Raw genomic sequence first — 21,944 nt, 5'->3', positions numbered from 1 at the left:
TGAAGAACTGTAATATGCAGAGTGCTATAAAAAGCAAATACTTTTAGATTCCCCCCTGTTTGTCCTAAATCAGTTTTATTAGGTGACTTAAATATGTGCAAACATAAAATCAGGTATGTACCCCCTTATACTTATAGCTCCATAAAATCAAAACAAATTAATCCGTGCAGAAGTCTTCAAAACCAATAAAATTCAAATTAAAAGCATTAATCTAAAGTAATATGATTTGGACTGAAAGCGAATTGCTTCTCGCAAAGAGAATATGATGTTAACTACATCCCCACTCCTCTACAGGTGGTGGGTGGTTTCTCAGTCTGCATTCCTGCAATGGAACTGAATAGCCCCCTACAAGGGGTCCTGAAGGTGACAAGCAGGTGTGACTTACACATTCAAATTGACCTTTGACCCATGCAAATGTAGATCCTAAGATCAGTTGCTGGCATCCATCTCCCAGTTGCTTATCCTGGGAGTCAGGAAAGCTTTCACTACTCTTTATTATTATTGAAAAAAGAAAAACAAGATTAAAATGTTGTTGCATCTTCGAAAGTGATTCTGAAGGTACCAATTCAAGGCACACTATTCTAAAAACATTGTCAAGGCTTTCCATCTGTGGAAGGCTAGTAGCAGCACGTAGGAGATTAATGTGGTTTAGAGTGAGTTTGGAGCAGTTTCCTGTACGTCGCCCCCCAGTTATCAAACTCTTGTTGAGAAGGTGCAGGATCCCCAGCTGCACTCAGTTCCCCATGCATTTCTTAACTCCGCTGATTTTCCCATACCTTCAGCAAGCTTGCATAGATTCTCTGCTGTTTCAAAAAAATAGTTAAAAAAATAATTAAGCCATTAGCAAAACTGTTAGTTTTGTTGAGACCTGAATGGCAGAGAAGGTTTCTAAAAGAAGAGAAAGTGCTGGTGAGGAGAGGGGAAACCTCTTTGCTTCATGCACTAGCTGGTGGCAGATATGTTTCTAGGAAATATAATATTCATTAATCCTCACCACTGCCTTAATGGTGGCAGTAAAAACAACTTTCTTTGAAAAGTTATGCAATTAAAATTGTGCATGTATGTTAACACAAGGTTCTTGCAATAACAACAACAGAAACCCAAAAAAGAAAATGGAGTTTTGATAAATAGTTTATGTCCTCCTAAGTTTCTAAATTGAAACTTTGACTTAGTTTGTTTGGCTGCTTCAACAAAATGCTTTAACTGGCTAGCTTGTGAACAATAGAAATGCTATTTTAACAGTTCTGCTGGCTAGAAAGCCCAAATTTAAGGCAGACTCAGTGTCTGGTAAGGGATCATTCCTTGTGTATATGTGACTTCTTGCTCTGGCCTCCTATAGTGGCAAGAATTCTGAGCTCTCTGGGTATATTTCAAAGGGTAATCCCAAGCAGAAGGGGTCTCCCCTCATCACCTGGTCACTTCTCAAAAGCACACTTGATAGCATCATTACCTCATAGACCAGCATTTCAACACATCCATTTGTGAGCTACAGAAGCCCTAGTTTCCATCGTGGCGGCATTTTGAAACCAAATCTTTGGGAGGTGATCATTGTTAAACTGAGGAATGAGGATGAAGCCCTCGTGATACAACAATAGCCTTAGAAGATGAGGAGCAAGAGGAGGAACTGTCTCTCTGCCAGCCATCTCAGAACACAGGTCCTCACCAGCAACCAAATTAGTTGACAACCTCAGACCATTCAGCTTCCAGAACTGTGTGTTTTGTTCAAGCCACCTAATCTGTGGTAATTTTTGTTGGAATAGTCCGAAATGACAAAAAAAAAAAAAAGGTATTATGTTAGGTATCTTTAAGTAGAAAAACTGAGGTATAGTAAAGTTCTGTCTGAAGCCCAATTGCCCAGCTAATAAGTGAAGAGGGGAGATCTGAATAGAGGCAATAAGACTTTAGGGCCTTGGAGGCTGAACATTTTTTACAACCTTGAAGAGACAAAAATAATTCATATGGGAGATCCAGTCAGCCAGTAGTGAGACCTCCTTGGCCACAGGCCATGCTTTTACCACCCATTCTTGCTTAAGAGAGCAACCTGCATATGGCAGAGAGATGCGTTGGGCCTGTCTGGCCACATTAGAAGTCAGGCCTGCGTGTGAGAGATAAGGCCGGAACTCTAGAGGGCAGGGCAACACAAAGGACAACCTTGAAAGCTAGGCCACAATCTCATAGTCTCATATTCAAGAACATAAAACCCTTTATGTAAAGGAGGCTGGCCAGCTATTTTCAACACAGGGAGAGAATGCAGACTAGAAAACAAATTAGAAAAGCAAATACTGAAGTTGTGTACAAGCATATTTTTTAAAAAATAGTATGTTATCGATGGATGGTGAGTTTCCTGGAGGCTCTCTAGAAGAGGATCTGCCCTTCAGCATCACTAGCACCAAAGACTTCGGACTCCTCTCTTCCTTATGTTCCAGAGTTCATGAAAATGTCCTCCATAATTCTTAAATTTTAGTCTTTCTTCATTCTTTACTTCAATTATTGTTCTATAATACATCTATTATTTGAAAACTTAAGATCCCATTTTAACATTTTACAACATCTCAGTACTATATTATGTTGTAGTTCCCAAGTTCTCATCAAAGGCCACCAGAACTAAACACGTGATGGCCAAAGCTGGGTTTATTCGCTTATTGCCATCATTGACATTAAACCACATGGGGGGAATTGTGCAATATCTCGGTGAGAAAGATAAAAAAGGACATGCAACATTTAGACTTGTGCTCGGCCTCAGTAAATTTAGGAGCAAGTTCCCAGATGCAGGAGCTTGCAGTCCCTTCAGTCACTAGAAAGTGGAAGTGAAGCCCTAAATGCAAATTCTAGTGAATCTTATCTAGAAGAATGAATGGTAGCTAAAGTTGTGATTAATAAGGAGCAATGATCCCTCCTATCAGGCATGAAACGGGTACTGTGGTACTTTTCTGATCTGTACAAGGACATGGAGCTGTCAACCCTTTGCCAAGCTTACAGAGCGGACCAATTTTTCATTTTTTCCATCGCTATCACAGGTTGGCCCTGTCTAAAAGGAAATTACAGATTATAAAGGATTCTGGCACAGTGTGTGTGTAAAGCCAACTACTACCAATCTTGACCACAGGTTCAACCCTGCAAGCAAGGTCCTTGAAGTAGGGGCTGCTCTCGTTTTCCCTTGTGAACTCCAGCTATGCTGGTTGGAACAGGAATCTTAATAATCCAACAGTCCTTCTAAATACAACCAATTACCAGCTGGTGACCTTTTGTAAAAAAAAAAAAAAAAAAAAAAAAAAAAAAAAACCTCTCTGCAGTCCACAGTTCGCTCATCCAGAAAATGGGGTAACATTTACCTCACAGAGTTCTTATAAGAAGTGAAAGTGTGTGTGGGGGGGAGGGGTTAAACAAAATATTTTAGAACATGGTAATTTCTCAATAAACCGCAGCAAGTCTTCGTATTTACATGACTATCTGGCATGGCAGTTCATGAGTAAGTGCCCTCTTACGGTAGTTTCTCTTCTATTGAGGACAGCAATGCTAAGTATTCAGTGCGTGCAGAAAAAACTGTGCTCTGTCTGACCCTAGCATGGCTACCGAACCATTTACTAAGATGTACATGGCCTGAAATCTTTTTCAGCATCTGCTCTCACCCCAGCGGGCACCGGAGAGGCTCATTCAGGTGGCAGAGGGCAATCTGAACACCCTCGTGATGGAAATGAACGAGCTGCTGAGCAGGGTGAGTAGAAAAAGCCACGAGTCTCCTTAAGCACACAGACCTCACAAAATCAGGTTTCTCCTCGCTAAAGAAACCAGCAGTGCTGTTCTGAAACCTTCTTTTAATTTTCAACTTTGTTCATGGGATCCAGAAGTAATGGTTGGCTAATTCTTCTGCAGAGGAAGTCTTATTTCCCAGTGACCCCCTCCCAAACACACACATACACACACACACACACACACACACACACACACACACCACTAAAATAAACAAGGTTGACATACTTGGCATGGGTCAAGGAAAAAGAGTAATAAAATTGTGTATTTTGAAAACTTTACCTAGTAGCCTTCATTGTAAAAGTTTTCTTTATCAATTGTAAGTTTCAAAAACTCTGTCCTTGTTTATGTAAAGGAAAAGAAACACAATTGTGTCTTTAATCTTTGTGGGGTTTCTACTATTCTAGAGAAATACAGTCTCAAGTAATACTCCTACTCCAAAAATGAAGTCTTTATTGTCAGAATCTGGAGCGTTTAAGACACCATTTAGTCAGGCTGTAAAACCCATGCTGCTTCTATCTGACTTTTCCCAGAAATTGGTAGGTTTAGATTTTCAAAACTGCAAAAGGGTTGAGGTTCTTTTTAACCCTTGGGGAAAATAACATAAAGTCTGCCATCTTGTGGACAGAAGGATGCATGAACATGAAAACTAGCCTGAATCCCAGGATCCAGATTTAAATGATCAAAGAAAGATGTTGCAGTTAGAAGATTCTTGGAGATTACTTAGTCTGTTTAAAGAAAGACTTTGTCCAGCCTTAGCAGAGAAATAGATTAACAATAGACACACAACCTGATAAAGTAAGGGTTCTGAGTCTCATGGATCATCTACGTTCCCCATGAACAAATGTCTTCTAAACACATAGAGCTGAACCACAGTCCTGAGGGTCCAAATCACATCAGAAATACCTTTTTGAAGACACAGAACACCAATGCAGAATGATTAGGCTGAACAGAGATTCAGGCTAAAGTTAGTGATGCTTTTAATTTAATGATAGTAACTTTTGAATATCAATTGAGTAGTAAAAGTTACATTGATAGTAACTTTTGAGTCACATGAATATTACCAAATATGATAGTTTAAACAAGTCTTGCTAAATTAAATTCACATCAACTCATTTCTGTTTGTTTGCCCTTTTCATCCAAAGTCCAGGTTAAGAGTTGGCAGATAAAAAATACTAATGAGGCTCCATCCATTCTGTTGGAGCTGTTAGTCACGGATGTGTTTGGATGTGTGTGTGTGTGTGTGTGTGTGTGTGTGTGTGTGTGTGTGTGTAAGTATATGTAGGATGTTATAATTTTCTTCAAATACATAATAAAGCATGAAATAAATGAGCAAAAACATACACAAGAAATGCCTAAAACTGGGGTAGTTTAACCTGGTGAGGAACAACTAGAAAAGAAAGTCCAAGGAATGGGTAGCACTTCCCTCTCTCGCCAGTTGACTGCTGGGTCTCACATAGTGTTGTGGGCACTTTGGCAGACCTGCATATATAGGTGCAAGCGAAGCTGGCACTGTCCCTGCTCTCACTGACTGTGGGTAGCCTAGTGATATCAATGAAGAGACATGAGCACTATTTCCCCAGAGGTGTCCCATCTCTTTTTTGTCTCAACCCATGTGTTTTTTTTTTTCTTTTCTTTTCAGCAGACTCAATTTGTATACGTTTAGAAACCTTTACAGAACAGTTAAAGGCGCAAAGGAAAACTGAATGGAAGGTGCAGGAAGTTTCTGCACATCTCCCGCCCGCCCACACTCAACTGCCCCACCATTTACCTGCCCAGCTAGAATGGGACATTTGTCGATGTCAGGGAACCTACAGCGCTACAGTGTTATTGTCCACAGTTTCTAACCAGCTTTAACCTTCACTCCTGCCAGTACACATTGTACACACAGGGAGAACAGTCAATATCCAACATGATCCTAACCTACAGAACAGTTTCACTACGCTGGGGCCTCTCCATAGTGTGATATTAGCCGGAATACAGTGTAATTGGAAACATAAATGCGGTATTTTCAGACTGGCTTTTGTCCCTGAGTTATACACACCTGAGGTTTCTCGCCATCCTTTCATGGCTTAATAGATCAGTACTTTTTGGCTCTGAATTTATAAATACTCTGCTGTCTTCACGCATCACAGTTGATTTAACCATGTACTTAATGAAGGATGTCTTGATTGTGCCCAAGTTTTAGCCCTATGAAGAAACTGACTATAAATATCTCCGTTCAGATTTTTTGTGTGGGCATAGTTTTCGATTCATTTGAGTAAATATCAAGCAGCATAATGGCTGGAATGTTTCTTAAATGAGTGTGTTTAGCTTTCTAAGAAAGTCTCCATCTCTTCCAAACTGCGTGAAACATTCTCAGCAGCACTGAATGAGTGTTGCTGTCATACTTGTCCTTAATGGATTCTGGTACTGTTATATTCTGGGGGTGGGGCCATCATAGAGGCAGAATATCATTTTCAGCTTCTTTTTTTTATTTTTAGCATGGGTGCTGGAGATCCAAACTCAGATCTTTGTGGCTATGCAGCATGAACCTTATCCACCCAGGCCTCTTGCTAGTCTGACTTTTTGTTGAATTTTAGGGGTTCTTTGTAGGGGTAATAGTTTTCTGTCCTGTGGCTTATTTTTTTTTATTTTCTTAAAAGTGCAGGTGGCCTTTTTTTTTTTGTTCTAATGTAGTCTAGCTTATCAAAAATGTTTCCTTACTGCTGGTATTTTAGCGCAAAAGTCATCATCATCACCTAAGAGTGTTTATAATTTTGTTTTCTTTCTTACATTCTGGGAACGTTTAATTTTTCATTCTATACTATGACCCATTTGCGCTTAATTCCAATATTACTTTTTTAAAATCAACTTTATGGCTTTTTTAGATATTTAAGAAGTTACAAAAATAGTGCAAAGGTTTTTCATCTAGCCAGATTCCAGTTTCCCCTATTTCTAACATCTTAAGTTACTACAGCATATCTGATGGGCTGTTTGAATGAAAAGTAGCTTTATTCCAACATCTTTAATTTCTCCTTAGTGTTATGCACTGCCGGGACCTTTTTCATGGTACCCTGCTCCATGTAGAAATCACATCTTCCCAAGTTGCTCTACTAAGAAGAGTCTAAAATGATCAAGGTGCCCTGAAAATTCAAACATTTATAGAAACATATAAAATCATAAGCAGAGGGATAAAGGACTCAGATATCCAATAGTAGACTACAGAGCCAGGGCATGAGCAAAGAGTCTTGTGATTGGGCCAGAGCATAATCTATGCAATGGCTACAACTTCTTGTTCTCCAATACCTACTGTGTTGGACTAGGGTTTCCTTGTGAAATTTACCCAGGTCAGGGCCCAGAACCATGAGAATCATGATGCTGGGATATTTATGAACAGTTCAAAGATGATTCCGACATCAGCCAAGGATGAGATTCACTATGGTCCCAAAGTTGCCTCTCAGCTAAAGCCTCCATTCCTCTGATGGCTAGTCTTTATATTGGTTGAGACACATGCAATTTCACTCCACATAACTGGTGTAACACCTGCCTTTTCACCTAGAAGTGCTTACATATTTTGCACTTACCTTGAAAGAGCGATCTATTTCCCTAACATTCCCGGCTAAAAAGATTAGCATGAGAGCAGCTACAAAACATGTAGACCAGTCCAAAATCAGCACTGACTTTGAATTTCTCTAAAACTGTGCTAAAATGGGGTAGCACTTATGCGAAGTTAGATACTTTCTTTGATAGCTACTCCCATGTGCTTTATATCTATGAGAAGACAGTGCTAGCAACAGCCTGCATATCATAATTTAGCTTTTTTGCTTTGTCTTTTACTGTCTGTCGAAAATAAAGCTTAATGAAGATGAATCATATAAAAAGCAATGAAGCTAGTTTTTCAATATTTAATGCCTGCAATGGCATGTGTTTATGATGCTTTATTTTCATTTTTCAAAAATTAAAGTTCAGGTTGATAGCATCGTACTTTACTTTTCATCGTGTGCTTTTAAGGGGGTGAGGGTGTATGCAGCAAATCCTGCTGACTTGGTTTGCACCTTTGAAAAGTAACACAGGACATATTCAGAAAGACATAACCTTAGAAATGTCTCTCTGAGGATTCTACAGGGCTAGGTAACAGCTTCCTGTTTCTTTCTTTGTGTGTTGTTGGCCTAACAACTTGCCTGGGGAGTGAGTTACTGCCACTTAGATAGACAGTGCAGGTAGTGTCTGAATATGACCCTTGAAAATATTATGTAAATGACTATATCTGAAATTTAATTATAGCAAGAACCCATATAAGGCTGCAGATGCAAAGGTGGATGGCATTTAAGCAATGTTGTCTATTAGGCAGTTAGATCTGCTCCATTAGATTCTTGTTTTAATATAGAGAAGCCTGTAATGAAAGACACTAGTGATATCCAACCAAGAAAATGAGGTACTGAATTTAAGAGGCATGGTGAGGCCTGTTTGAGTTACCACAGGGAAGTAAAAGCCATACCATTCAGAAGTAAATTAACGTCTGCCTAATGGTCAAGCATACTGTCTGGATATAAATACTCTAAAATAAATCAACAAAATCTAAAAGTCAGGGGAAAACAATCTAGTTGAGTGGGTATATTTTCAAATGATAATCAAAAGTAAAGAAACGTGTTGGTATGTGGAGCATTTTTGAAAAGGAACACTGGAAAGATTGCACTATACAAACAGGGATGTGTAGAAGTAAGAAAAACAAAGAGTGACTACCATGGAAGGCTTTACCCTGTCCAAGGAGAGGATGGGGGACTTGGTGGGGGAAGGGAGGGAAACAGAGGGAGAGGAGGGGAGGGGAAGGAGAACTGTGGTTGTATGTAAATTAAAAGATAATCCTTAAAATGAGAGAAAAAAGAAAGAAAAATCAAAGAGGATAAAAGCACGAGTATGCAGCATATTAGAATAAGTAAAAGGTATTGGTCAAATAATCAAAGGATAAGACAACCGTGAAGACAGAGGATGACTAAAAGAGAGGAATGTCAGTTTTGTAAAACAAAAGAACACCCAGACTGAATCCAATAGGCAGGTCTTGTCAGCTGATATTTCACGTCTGATGGTAGCATTACCAACAACCTGTCCTGGGTGAACTTGCTCTTGGTGAGTTTCACCCCCTGCAGTTTGTCTGCAATGATGAGGCCCATTTATGACATGTACTTTTAGGAATAAGCAAAGCTAAAACACATCCCTAGCCCTCAAAAGCAGAGGTGGTCCCAAGTGACACCTCTGCCAGTGTACACTGCCCTGAGTGACAGAGCATTTTTAGATGACTTCCCTTTGTCTGATTGATCTGTTCTGGGGTTTTGACCAGATGTTGACTTAGCTACAGCATGACACATGATTTGGAATGCCTATCTAGATGATGCTCTGATGTGGACTTTGAAATCTCTTAATTTTTTAAATGGTTGTACACAATGTACAACCATGGCCTCTTCCCGCTTCAGATGCTCAGCCTTTTTTGTATGGTTTCTTCATATACATGGATGTTAGATAGATATGCAATAGCACTTGACACAGATTAAAGAAAAAAATCAGAGCCAATAAATCTGTGTTCTTTCACCCTCAGCTCCGTACCTGTGATTTCAAGTGGACCATTTAGGTTTCCCATACTTTCACTTACACCCTGTTGAAATGGGGCCCATGTTTTGGTGTGTCTCTCTAGGAGGGAAGGTAGCTGAGGTGGAATGTGTTATAAGCCCTTGTGAATCTGCACAGAATCTGTCTGGCAAAGGCTGGCTGTGTAACCTGGCCTTTAGTGTTTCAATCCACCCAAGCAGTGTCATGGTGCTAGGGACGTTATATCTACTTGTCTGCGGGAGTGTAGCCAAGAGAAGAAACTATCTTTGGTGCTGAAGAAGGGACTCACCATAACTAAGCCCCCAAACTGTCTGACGACTCCAACTATCCTAAGCCTTCACCCTGTTTTTGCCATTCTGGGGTCTCATGTGTCATCACAACTCTGAGATACCAAGAAGCTATGAGGTAGAATATAGTGTTCCTGCAAATGGAGGGATGCTTGCCTGGCTCTCCTCCCAAGTACTTAGCTGCAGTTCATAAGTAGCAGTTCCATGTGAACAGTGAGAGATGCCCAGAAACCTGTTCTGCCATCCACATTCATTGGCAAGCAAAGCTCCAGGCATATGGTCAGTCTGAATGATACTGGGATTTCTCCAGCAGGCTTTAGCACTTCAGAAGGGTGGTTGGTTTCATTATTTTTATACCAGCCAATCATCCAACATTTTAGATCCCCTGCTACTTGCCACATACCACGACTGGTTTGCTTGGGAATAAGAAAGTAAGACAGAATCCTAGCAACCAAAGGTGGAAATTAGACAGATAATGACAAATTATCTAAAAACACTGGTAAGTTTTGTGAGAAAAATGGTTTGGTCACCTATTTAAACACATTCAGGGACAATTTATTTTTTGAGGTTAGACACCATACTAAGAGCTAGATACAAAATGATGAACACAGTAGATCAAAACTTGCCCTTGCCGTGCTTACTTTCTAGAGGAGAAGGGAAGTCGTTATATAGGTAAGTCAGTTATTTATTCATTAAAATAAATGAGATTCCCAAATACATTGTGCTGTGGAAGAAATGCTTGTCTAGAGTAAATCTGGAGACCTCGTTAACCCTGCTAACAGCCATGCTAAAAAGAGAAAAAAATTAAAGGGGATGAATGAAGGAAGTAAAAATCTCTAAGAATTAAGGAGAAGCCCATTCTGGTCAAGACAATAAGAAACCAAGGGATCCAAAGAAGGGAACTGCTTGGTTTATGTGATGTGTTGGAAAGGAGTCAGGGAGATTCATTCCATGTGGCCTTAGGGATCACCTTTGTAATCATAGTTCTCACCTGAGTAATACAGGAATACTGGCATGACGTGAATTTGAATGTGTTTGTTAATGAAGTCTCTTACATAACACTCCATAAATGGAGTAAGTCAAGAGAAGAACAAAATGGTAATGTTCTTGGCCATCTAAATATAAGAGAGAGCATACTAACATACATTTTAAAGGATTAGCTATATTAGCTTTTCTTTTTCGACACAAGGTTTCTCTGTAGCTTTGGAGCCTATTCTGGAACTAGCTCTTATAGACTAGGCTGGCCTCAAACTCCCAGAGATCCGCCCACCTCTGCCTCTGAGTGCTAGAATTAAAGGAGTGCGCCACCACTGCCCGGCTTCTGTATTAAATTCTTAAAGGTTAGTGTACCTGTTGGTGTGACTATGTGATTGGTTGGTAATAAAGAAAAGATAGTGTTATGGCAAAAAATGAACTTTAGGTCAAAATTATATTTTCTATGTAGTAGGATATACTGGTGCTTGTGGATACATTCATTTGTAAGATAGTGGAAGATGACCATGTTGAAGATCAAGTCCATTATGGTGTTCCATGACATGTGAACATCACAGTGGTATCAGAGAGTAGAGTCAGGGTACAGTTTAGACCACAGAAACTTCTAGTATATTTCAGGTTGACAAAATCTTAAATAGTTTAACTTAGTTAGCAACCAAAGGAAACATTGAAAAAGTGTGTGTGTGTGTGTGTGTGTGTGTGTGTGTGTGTGTATGTGTGTGTGTGTATGTGTGTGTGTCTCTCTCTGTGTGTGTGTGTGTGTGTGTGTGTGTGTGTGAAGTTATTTTATTTGATCCATCTAAGCCTTGGGTATATTGGGTATAAATAGCTAGAGAGCCCTGATTTGAAAGAAATTACTAGTATACTTAACAACTGACATACTTAGAAATTATGAGCACAGTTTATTTCTAAAAAGAATTGTAAAAAATCTAAAGGAAAAACAATCCCATTATTAATATCTCAGAAGACTAAATCAGAGTTTTAAGTAGGTTGATTAGCATTCTCCAGGTCACTGCTCCCTGCTGCATACAAGAGTTTAAGAGGGTTCCAATGGCTGCTTCTGCTTTCATCCTTGTGATGTTAATGCTTGCAGATGTAAAAATTGGGTAACAATAGTTGGAGTTAAGGTTCCACCATTAACTCAACTTCTTGTTGCCCCTGGGGGTAAAAAATAAAATGAAGGACAACTCCTGAGGCATCTCTTGCCTTGCTTTGTGTTAGCCAAACAAACATTTGCTATTTAAAATCCAATGTATATTTATAAAAAACATTAATTCTCTGGTCATTCCATAGAATGCAAGCACTCTAATGCAAGACTGTGCAGTGGTTTCTACTGCTCTAACCCTTTAATATGCAGCCTCTCACATAGCAATGACCCCCAAGCATAAAATTATTTTCGTTGCTACTTCATTAGTGTAATTTTTCTACTGTTAGAATATTAATGTATATATCTGATATGCAAAATGGTCTTTGGCAGCCCCATGAAAGGGTTATTCAACTCCAGAGGGGTTGTGACCCACAGGTTGAGAACCACTGCTATATGGTGTTACTGCTAAGCAAACTTGAACTTCATGCAATATCACACAGAGACGATTTTGGTTTCTGTTTCAGTGTCAGTAACTAGATTACCAGCAGGTTTGAACAAAAGGGAAATCCTATTATGTAAGGAAATAAGGCTTAAGCCCATGCCATTGTGCTATAAACCTTGCATTATTGTTAAAGAAATCTTTAATATATCATCCAGTCTATTTGTATTTGACCGTGTTATATCTGCAAAGAACACTTCAAATCAATCCCACTGTGTCGAAGGTATTTCCAGTATGATCCAACATGAGTATGTTTTAGGTTGCACTTTGGAAGGTAGAGTTGTTTGGGGGCTTTTGCTTTATTTCGTTGACCATGGTGTGTGATTTTGTTATTAACAGCTATATTCTGGTGATGTCATATAGGAAAACAAGCATTAATTCTGCCTTTGTGTTTTCTTGGCATCTTGGCAGTGTTGCAAAGCAGGCATTTAATACTGAGTAGCTAAATACTCCCCACCCCCTTTGTTTCTTAATTAGCATATTGATCTAAAGTGAATCCATAGGATCAAGCTTATTGAGACAGACGGCCAGTTCCTCCCTCAAGAGATCATTGCTGCACACACACGGCTTCAGAAAATAAAAAACAGACAAAACTGTAGCATGTGGAGGCTGAGGATTCCATTAAAGACTTTTGGCATTGGAGCCTGGAAGATACTTCAAAATAACTGCGTATTAACACGTTTGTGTCACCACAGATAGCAGGGGTTTTAATAGGACCAAATACAGCTTTCTGATTTCCATTTAATAGAAAAAGTAATAAAGTTTAATTGTATACTTGAGCGCGGGGTGTCATTGCCGGCACATCTGATCAATAATTCATCGATTGCCTTTGGCTCCAAGTAAAATCTGAAAGAAAATGTAGCCAGTGGGAGCTTATCTAGCTCAAACTTCATCGTCTCTATTAATTATACTTCTCCTAAATTTGGACCATTAGGCAACCAAAGTGACAGCAGATGGTGAGCAAACAGGACAAGATGCTGAGAGGACCAACACAAGAGCAAAATCCTTAGAAGAATTCCTTAAAGGCCTTGTCCGGGATGCTGAAGGTATGAGAAAAATCACATTTTTTATTTGTATTTTTCCCCTACAGAAAAATTAAAGAAAGGATTTTATGGGGCTGCAATTCCCCTCGTAAAAACTTGTCCTTTCTAAATTCAAGTCTTAGGTTTAAAGAGTATTTTCGTTGAGCTACTTGGGGTCGTGATTAGCTGAAATCTAGAGTCTACAAAAATAAATGAGCAATGGCGGTTGATTATTTAATGATTATGGGTGTAGAATACGAATCAGTTCTAGCATAATTAAATAATTAATTGAAAAACCTATGCTTGGCTATTTTTTCTAAGCAAAGCTTTCTACAGTTTATTAATCCTTTCTCTTTAAAAGTTATTTTTGTCATCCATTTGGTACATGAGCACAGCTCTTTCATGTCTCAAAACGGTCCTTCAAGAACTTGGTACTGGTTCTGAGAGAACATCTGTTGCTCAGGATTTGGCTGCATGAGTTCACTAGAGGCTCCCTGGCATGTAGACCACAATTCCCCAGGAATTAGTTCTTGGCATCTCCCGATATGACTGAGAATTCAAGTGGAAGCCGCTTCTTTGGGCACAAGCCCAGACTAAGAAGTCCTGAGCACTTCAGTCTCTATAAATAAATGTTCAATATGCACGCATGCTCAGAAGGCTCAAAGAGTACCTTCTTTTCTTTAAGAAGCTAAGCATAGCATAGCTTCTTCATAGCTCTACAATACTGTAAACTTTTCAGAGAGAATGTAAGCTAAACTTCAAGGCAAATTCTGTCTGGTGGTCCAGCAACAATAACCACCGACTCCCTTGTTGCGTGGAGCAACAGCGTTTTCAAATGAGTCCGTTCTGAAGTAGAACACGTTACTTTCTCTAGCAAAGTATCTCAGTTAACTCGCTGTGCCCCCTGGTCTGGTCCATGAAACTGTTGTGTTCTCCCTGGCATTATTTTCCACGGATGCTGTTTGAAAATGTCCCCAAACAACAAATGTATGACACAGAGCCACTCTCTTGCACACGGATCTCTGAAAGTAACCTTTCCCATCTTCTGTCTGAAGTCTCAAATACTCAACATCCAACAGCCTCCTAGTACTTCATGTTAAAATCATTTCAGCTTTGTCTTGGCGGTCAGTGCTTAAGAGGAACTGCTGCTCTTGTAGAAGACTTAGCTTGGATTCTGAGCACGCCTATCAGGCAGCTCAAATACCTCCATAAATCCAGTTCTAGAGATGAAGCTCCCTCTTGTGGCCTGTGAAGGCATCTGCATGCATGTGGTATACATACAAATACACAAGGTGTGAATACACATAAACAAAATTAAACATATATTTTGTAAAAGCCACTTGTTTGTAAACATAACTGCTAATACACGCTTCAATGAACACCAGGGTTATCACTGGTTGCTTCCTTCTTTGGATTGAACCCCTACTCCCACCTCAGAGAGAGACACAAGTATAGTTGCTAGTTTGATCAGCATGGGCTTTTTTTCTGGTGTTTCTTTGTTGTTTTTCTGGTACCATCTTACAGTTTGTACACCACACAAAGTCACCACTAGGGACTGTATCGTGAATTCTAATTGCACTTAATAATAAAATCTCCAAGTCAGCTATTAGGTGTGAAAGAATCAGAGAAGCAGAGAGGCCAGACATTAGGGTTCTTACCTCTACCAACGTTCAGACCAAAGGGGTGATCCTGTCCTCAGACTGACTGCTTCCTCAGACTGACTACTGTGAGCTCCTGTCTCCTCCAGCCTTGTAGTCCTCTCTCCACCCAGCCATAGCCCTTCATGTCTCCACCTTCTTAGTGCTGAGATGAGAGGCATGTGACTCCCAAATACTAGGATTAAAAGTGTGAGGCACCACCTCTTGATTCTGTTTCTCTTTTATACTGGATCTATTTTGTGTAGCCCAGGGTGGCCTAGAACCTACAGAGATCCGTCTGCCTCTGTCTCCCTAGTGCTGAGATTAAAGTTTTGTGCCACCATTGCCTGACCTCTATGGCTAGTATGGCTGTCTCTCCACTCTGATCCTCTGACAAGCTCTTTTTGTTAGATCATAACCAAATATCGCCACAAGGGACAGTGTAAATATTGTATTTAACCACATCTATGGTCTGTACTACAGATGAAAAAGCATTGTCAATTGTGAGAGGTAACTTTCATTTCTCATATTATGCTTTGGTCAGATGATCTGAATACATTTGTGCATCAACAGCACCATTTTCTTCATGTAAGGTGTGTTGCAAGGAACCGTTTGTTCGTCCTGGCCATCAGAACCAAAATAATCACACAGAAACTGTATTAATTAAATCACTGCTTGGCCCATTAGCTCTAGCTTCTTATTGGCTAACTCATACACCTTAGTTTAATTCATCTCCATTAATCTGTGCATCACCACGAAATCATGGCCTACCAGCAAAATTTTAGCATGTCTATCTCTGGTGGTGGCAGCTCCATGGTGTCCTCTGACTCTGCCCTTCTTTCTCCCAGCATTCAGTCCAATCTTCACCACCTACCTATGTCCTGCCCTATCAACAGGCCAAGGCAGTTTCTTTATTCATTAATGGTTATCACTTCACACAGAGGGGACTCCCACATCAAAGGTGTCATGTGGGATAGCTGTATCTGAGAAAATAGGAACACAGCTCATGTCTGCCAGTAGACACAATTAAAAACGTTCAAATTTGCATATACCAGAAATATGCTAAATGTCAGCTAAGATGTTCTGTGAGATTGGCTACCGAAGGCTTAACAGTTTAGGGAAGAGGAGAGAAAGGGAAAGGAGATGAGAAGGGAAAACAATAAAGGAAAAAGAGAGGAGGGGAAAGAATCGCCTAAAGATTAAACGGGTTATCCTACACAGCCACACTTTCTTTTCCTTTACCTAATCTTCAGTAATGGGGGTATTAAGAGGACTTTTGTATTTTATTAGTGGCAGTACATTGCTGTGGAAAAGCGAGTGCTTCAGCCTGGCATTCGTCTGTTTCAGTTTTGTTTAGATAGATGAAGTGCACACCTATCATAAAGTCTTCCATTATGAGTCATGGCCTCTTCACAGACAATCAGCTTCCATTCAACCATGATGTATTTTTATATCTACTGTAATTGTATATCTACTATGCCGTGACTCTTGATCAGATCGTGAGGGAGATGCATTTTATCTCGTGAGTTAGAATTAATGAAGGACAGAGATCAACTCCATTAGTGTTTATGTCGTGACTTATAGCGGGACTTTATTAATACTAGAAATCTTCTTTCTTGTCTGGTTCTCAGAACAGACTAGCAAATTTCCTCCAGGATAAACTTACTGGTAAGAGGGTTTTTTGGATTTAACAAAGAGAGCATATTTGCTTCCTCCCAGGAGTTGGTTGGGTTTGTTTTACAGATGCTTTTCTTAAGAAGGCCCCATTTGTTCTGTGTTACACTTGGGATGCTGTCATGATTTGAAGCTGGTTTAGGATATTTCAGAACAAATAGTATGGCTCGCCTTTCCATCTAGAAACATTCCCTTCATTCTCATTTTTTTCTTTTTCTCTGGTTTCCCCTCATGGTGATTTTACCCTGCCTTTAAAATATTTTAATTATCATAAACCCTCTTCTGAAAGAAGACCAGAATAAGTAGAGTCAATTCAAGTGGAATATTCTGCACTTATTTTCAGCTCTGTAGGAAATGTATTGAAAGGGGCACTGCATACCTTGGAACGAAGAATTAAATAACATTGATCTTTAGTTTAAATTCTGATTCTACCTACATAAGCAGTAGAGGATCAAACCTTGTTTACTCAACTAGCTTTCTTCTCGGTATTGGGGACTGAGTTGAGGGCCTCATGCATGCTGGACAATGCTCTACCACTGACCTCGGATCCAGCCCCTCTTAGTTACAAATTTTGTTTTCTTCCTCTGTTCAGCATCATGTTGTTGCAACCATTTGTGTGTGCCCTATTGGTTTCTTTATGTCTTCACATTACATTTTAATTGAAAAGATGTGTCATATATATTCCAAAAGATGCAGCTGAGGTCTGTGTTTCCTTATTCTCATTCTCTGGTCACTTTTTTCCTACCAAATTCTTCTCTGAGGAGATTTATCTTTGGGAACAGACTATAAAAAACACTTTAAGATAACAGAGGCCCCATCTCTATCTACTGTCACACGGAGTTAAGTTTTGCATTAAGATTTCAGAAGGAAAATAAACATTACATCTACGGCTCTGACAATCAGGGACAAGTGTTTGCTGCAGCAACTTTCTAAACAAACACGTTTACGAGGAAAGGGAGTGATTTGGAAAGAGAAGTTGCGATATACACAGCTTCTTGCACTCGTCAGTGTTCTTTATACCCCAACAAAAACTTCTGGAGGACTTGGTCAAGCACCAGAATGCTCGTCCTTGGTTCACAGACTCTTTGTCTCAGTCAGTCTGTGGCAGAACCTAGGACTCTTCATTTCCAAAAAACTGCTGCTGCCACTGGATAGGGCACCACATTTCCGAGTCACCTAGTCAAAGCCTACCCTGACTGCTGTGTGCATCTGACTTGGGAACTCTGCACACTGCAAACCTGAAGTAAAAAATCTCTCCAGTAGGGAAAGTTCAAGATTTATTACAGCTTAAAGAGGTCTTCAGGTAAACCTTTAAATGTTAGAAAATACCTCTAGGGCAGGCCAGACTCCTCACTCGGAGGATTTTCATGGTAATAATGTAGAAGTATATATTTAAAAGACAAAGAGCTTGAGGAACTATCTCCCTTCAGCTCACCAAATTAACGTCCCATAGAACATCCAGAGACTGTGACGCTAAAATGAATGATAGAGCTATGTAACTGATTCAATTCACCAAGTTTTTAAAGTTTCATTTGACAGAGAGTTCTTTTTCCAAATGAAATTGTGCCCAGAACACCGACCTATCAAGCAGGTTCTTGGCAGAACAGACATCATTTGTAGAGTACTTGAGGCTCCTGGAGAATGCTAATATTCCGAAGAACACAGTTTGAAATCCCACTTACTGCATAGTAAACACAGTCCCAGGGATGGATGTTACTGCCGAAGTCATGCATCTTTCTGGCCCAGTCTATATCCCTCCTCCCTAAACTGCTGCTCCTTCCCTCCTTTAAAAATTTAAGATGAGGGAGTTGTAAAGATACAAAGGCGGGTCCATGTTCAGTGACCTCACAGATGGTAGCATTTCCATTCTCAGTATCCTAAAACGGACTGGGTATGACTGGTCACCAATGCCAATGATCTTGTGTATTCAGCCACAAGGTGTTAACCTATACATCCCCTGTCCTTACCTTTGACCCGAAGAGAATCTGAATATGTTTCTTATTTATATGTCCTCCATTTGAGGCTAGACAGACAATACTTTCATTACTGTGGTTTCTCAGCAGAAGTTTAACATAGAGAGCTATGTCACATTTTCTCCATCGCTGCCAGCTGTGATGGTACCCACCTCTGGTTCTCAAGCAGGGACACCCTAGAGATAGGGAAAAGACCAGATGTTGAATGCCAACTTTGCGCGTACCATTTTCATCACTTAGTTTACAAACCTTGTCTTACTGCCCCCACTCAGCTATAAATGAAAAAGCTGTAAAACTAAATGAAACATTGGGAAGTCAAGACAAGACTGTGGAGAGAAACTTGCAAGAGCTTCAGGACGACATTGATCGGATGCTGAAGGAACTCAGAAGGAAAGATCTTCAAACACAGAAGGAAGTTGCTGAGGATGAGCTGGTGTGAGTAGATGTTCTGCGATCTTTTCATTTCATCCTTTGAATGGCATTAAGAGTATCCCATGTTTCTATCCCGTAGGTAAGCATTATTAAGACTATCCCATGTTTCTATCCCATAGGTGAGCATTATTAAGACCATCCCATGTTTCTATCCCATAGGTGAGCATAGCATTTTCCCCCAGGGATCTTTGCTATTATTTATTTTTCATGCCTTCATTTAGTTCCCTATTTTGCGTTAAAATTAATTAAAATCATGTTTTCCTGTCTATAAAATAATAAGTAAAGGAACTTTTTGGTGTTGTCTTTTATAAGTAGGCCGGTAGGCTTGATTTGCTAATGACTGGTATTAGAAGCCTTTGAACTATCAATAAGCTTACAAGGCTGGAGGTGTGACTTGGCTAGTAGGGGGTTGCTCATGAAGCACAACACCCGATTTTGATGCTCAACACTACATAGAATGGACATGATGAAACACCTGTAATTCTAGTACTTGTGGGATAGAGAGCAGGAGGATCTGAAGTTGACAGTCATTCTTGGCGACATAGCTAACCCAGACCAACCTGGTATACGTGAAATCCTGTTTAAGGAGGAGAGAAAGAGAAAAAGAAGGAAGTGGGGAGAAGGAGGTGCAGAAAGAATGGAAAAGAGAGACAGGGAGAAGGAGAAAAGGAACAAGAGGAAGCAATGACCACCAATTTGATAAATGATAAATAAGTCACATTTTACCGTTTTAGGAAATGCTGGTAACTTAAGTCAGGGACTTTCTAGATCACTGGGTTATAAAAAAAAAAAGTAGAGTCAATTAAAATTAAGAGGTTTGGGGATTTAGCTCAGTGGTAGACCTTAGCAAAAGCAAAGTCCTGGTTTGGTCCTCAGCTTAAAAAAAAATACAAAATGACAAAATTGTGTTATTATGCTAGAATGGCAAAAGCCCGAGAGTTCTATTTACGGTTGCCTAAGGAAACAGTCTCTTTTTATAGTCAAAGAAAGTATCACATTGTGATGGGACAACTGGCATTTTGGTCTCTTTGCTTTTGTATGTATAGTAAAACCAAATTTTTCTTTCATTGGTCACACTGTGACTATGGCATAATACCCCTAAACAATTAAAAATATAAGATTACATTTAACAGGTGTCTCTTCAATTTTAATAAAAATTCTGCCACAGTCAGATACCAGTTCACCTTGACTTGGTACATAGTGAATCTGTTGGTGTGTTTTCACGTATTTTTAACCTATTTGTGTGAGCATCTCCTTGTAACATAGCTTAATATAAATAAACCCTTATGATGCCTGCTTGGTCTGGGGGTGTTTACAGGGCAGCAGAAAGCCTTCTGAAGAGAGTGAACAGGCTGTTTGGAGAGCCCAGAGCCCAAAATGAAGAAAGGGAAAAGGATCTCCGTGAGAAACTGGCAGATTACAAGGACAAACTTGATGATGCTTGGGATCTCCTGAGAGAGGCCACAGAGAAAACACGAGATGCTAATCGCTTGTCCACTGCCAATCAAAAGAACATGACCATCTTGGAGGTGAGAGCCAGGAGCCCTCTCGCCACAGTCTTGGGAATGGGGAGCAGGTCGACTTCATCTAGAATAGTGCAGTTGACCTATGTTTACAAAAGTCAAGGCTATGACTCTAAAATGTCATCTAAGAATCAAAACAGAAAGTGTGTATGTGTGTGTCTGTCTGTCTGTGTCATCCAGAATATGGAAGGTCTATAGGGATGGCACGGAAGAAGCTCTTCCCTGCGAGACAGGGAACCTCCCTGTCTATGACAAGTGTGTCAACACCTAGAACTCCAGATGGTCTCAGTTCATTCCCCAGCTCTCCAATGAGTGCATTATAACGGAACATGCATAGACAATTGCGAAGCCCCAGTATCATACAATTTTGCAGGTCACCAATCAGATTCACAAACTGAATTCAGAGATGTGGATGCAAACAATCACTACAGTTCCCTCTACTTGTGTAGAAGCTAAGCATATGAGAGACCTGAGAGACCAGAATGAGGGAAACTTCATGCCTTTCTTCTCTGGAATGAGTTCACGGATAAGGACATTTTTAATGGGTCTAACATGACAGATGAGTCTGGGTTGTTCCCCTCCTTTCTCTCACAGAGACCAGTCACCATTTACCAGAGTGCTGCTAAACTTTAAATGAAAACAGGTCCTTTTCAGCATCCCTTTTCCCCTCCATCCCTCTATCCCTCCCTCACTTCCTTTTTCAGCATCCCTTTCCCCCTCCATCCCTCTATCCCTCCCTCACTTCCTTTTCCCCTTCATCCTTTCATTGTCTTCCTTGATCATAACATGGCTAATGTTTGGGTTCTCTGGGAGTGCATGGAGTGTACACAATGGCACAGATTTATGTCTGGTGTTTAAACACCTTTCCCTCCACACACAGCCCAGCTCTTGCTGTTGGTTTCCCAGCGGATCCAAATGCTGCAAGAAATTCCACAGCTCTGCTCATGTGGAATTTCACAATCAGCAAGAGCCCAATTCTCCAGCGCTGCACAAGATTTCTAAAATGTTTGTTGAATGTCACTGTCGGAGAATTAAACCAGCCACACGTTTTAGTTTTTGTTCTTCTATTTGATCTGTTTTCCTTTGGGTCTAAGGAAAACAAATTAAAAGAAAAACTGGGGAAGACATTCCCTTTTCTGGGATCTAACCTTGTCACCGTGGTAGAAGATGGAGAAGGTGGGCATTTGCTAGAAGTCCTGTATCTGATCTCAACCAAATCAGGGACCACTGACACACTAGCAGTAATCAAAATAAAGCAGCGTCTGGAGAGTCAGAAAAGGAGGAGGCTGTGCGGTCACGGGCTCCATCATGACCACACTCAGCTCTGAAACATTCGAGTGCTGTAACTTACCCAGAGGTCTGCCTCTCTGTATGATGGCAGCAGTCGAAGACATTAGAATCCCTTGTATGGAAAGCATACTGAGTATTTGAGAAGTGTTTCAAGAAGGGTTATGGTGGCTCAATGAATGGGGCCTTCAGCT

General features: G+C 40.2%; 1 protein-coding gene across 2 annotated transcripts in view; it reads left to right on the top strand.

Moving 5' to 3' along the window:
* Positions 1 to 21,944, top strand: part of Lama2 (laminin subunit alpha 2) — a 594,199-nt gene that overhangs the window by 454,916 nt on the left and 117,339 nt on the right. For both annotated transcript variants that reach the window (XM_038339597.1, XM_038339596.1), the window contains exons 34-37: positions 3,617 to 3,715; positions 13,137 to 13,248; positions 18,781 to 18,943; positions 20,259 to 20,469. In XM_038339597.1, coding sequence (XP_038195525.1) covers positions 3,617 to 3,715; positions 13,137 to 13,248; positions 18,781 to 18,943; positions 20,259 to 20,469 — 585 coding nt within the window. The remainder of the gene's footprint in view (positions 1 to 3,616; positions 3,716 to 13,136; positions 13,249 to 18,780; positions 18,944 to 20,258; positions 20,470 to 21,944) is intronic.

The sequence above is a fragment of the Arvicola amphibius genome, chromosome 8, assembly GCF_903992535.2.
Source record: "Arvicola amphibius chromosome 8, mArvAmp1.2, whole genome shotgun sequence".
Lineage (NCBI taxonomy): Eukaryota > Metazoa > Chordata > Mammalia > Rodentia > Cricetidae > Arvicola > Arvicola amphibius.
This window is presented reverse-complemented; position numbering and strand designations above follow the sequence as displayed.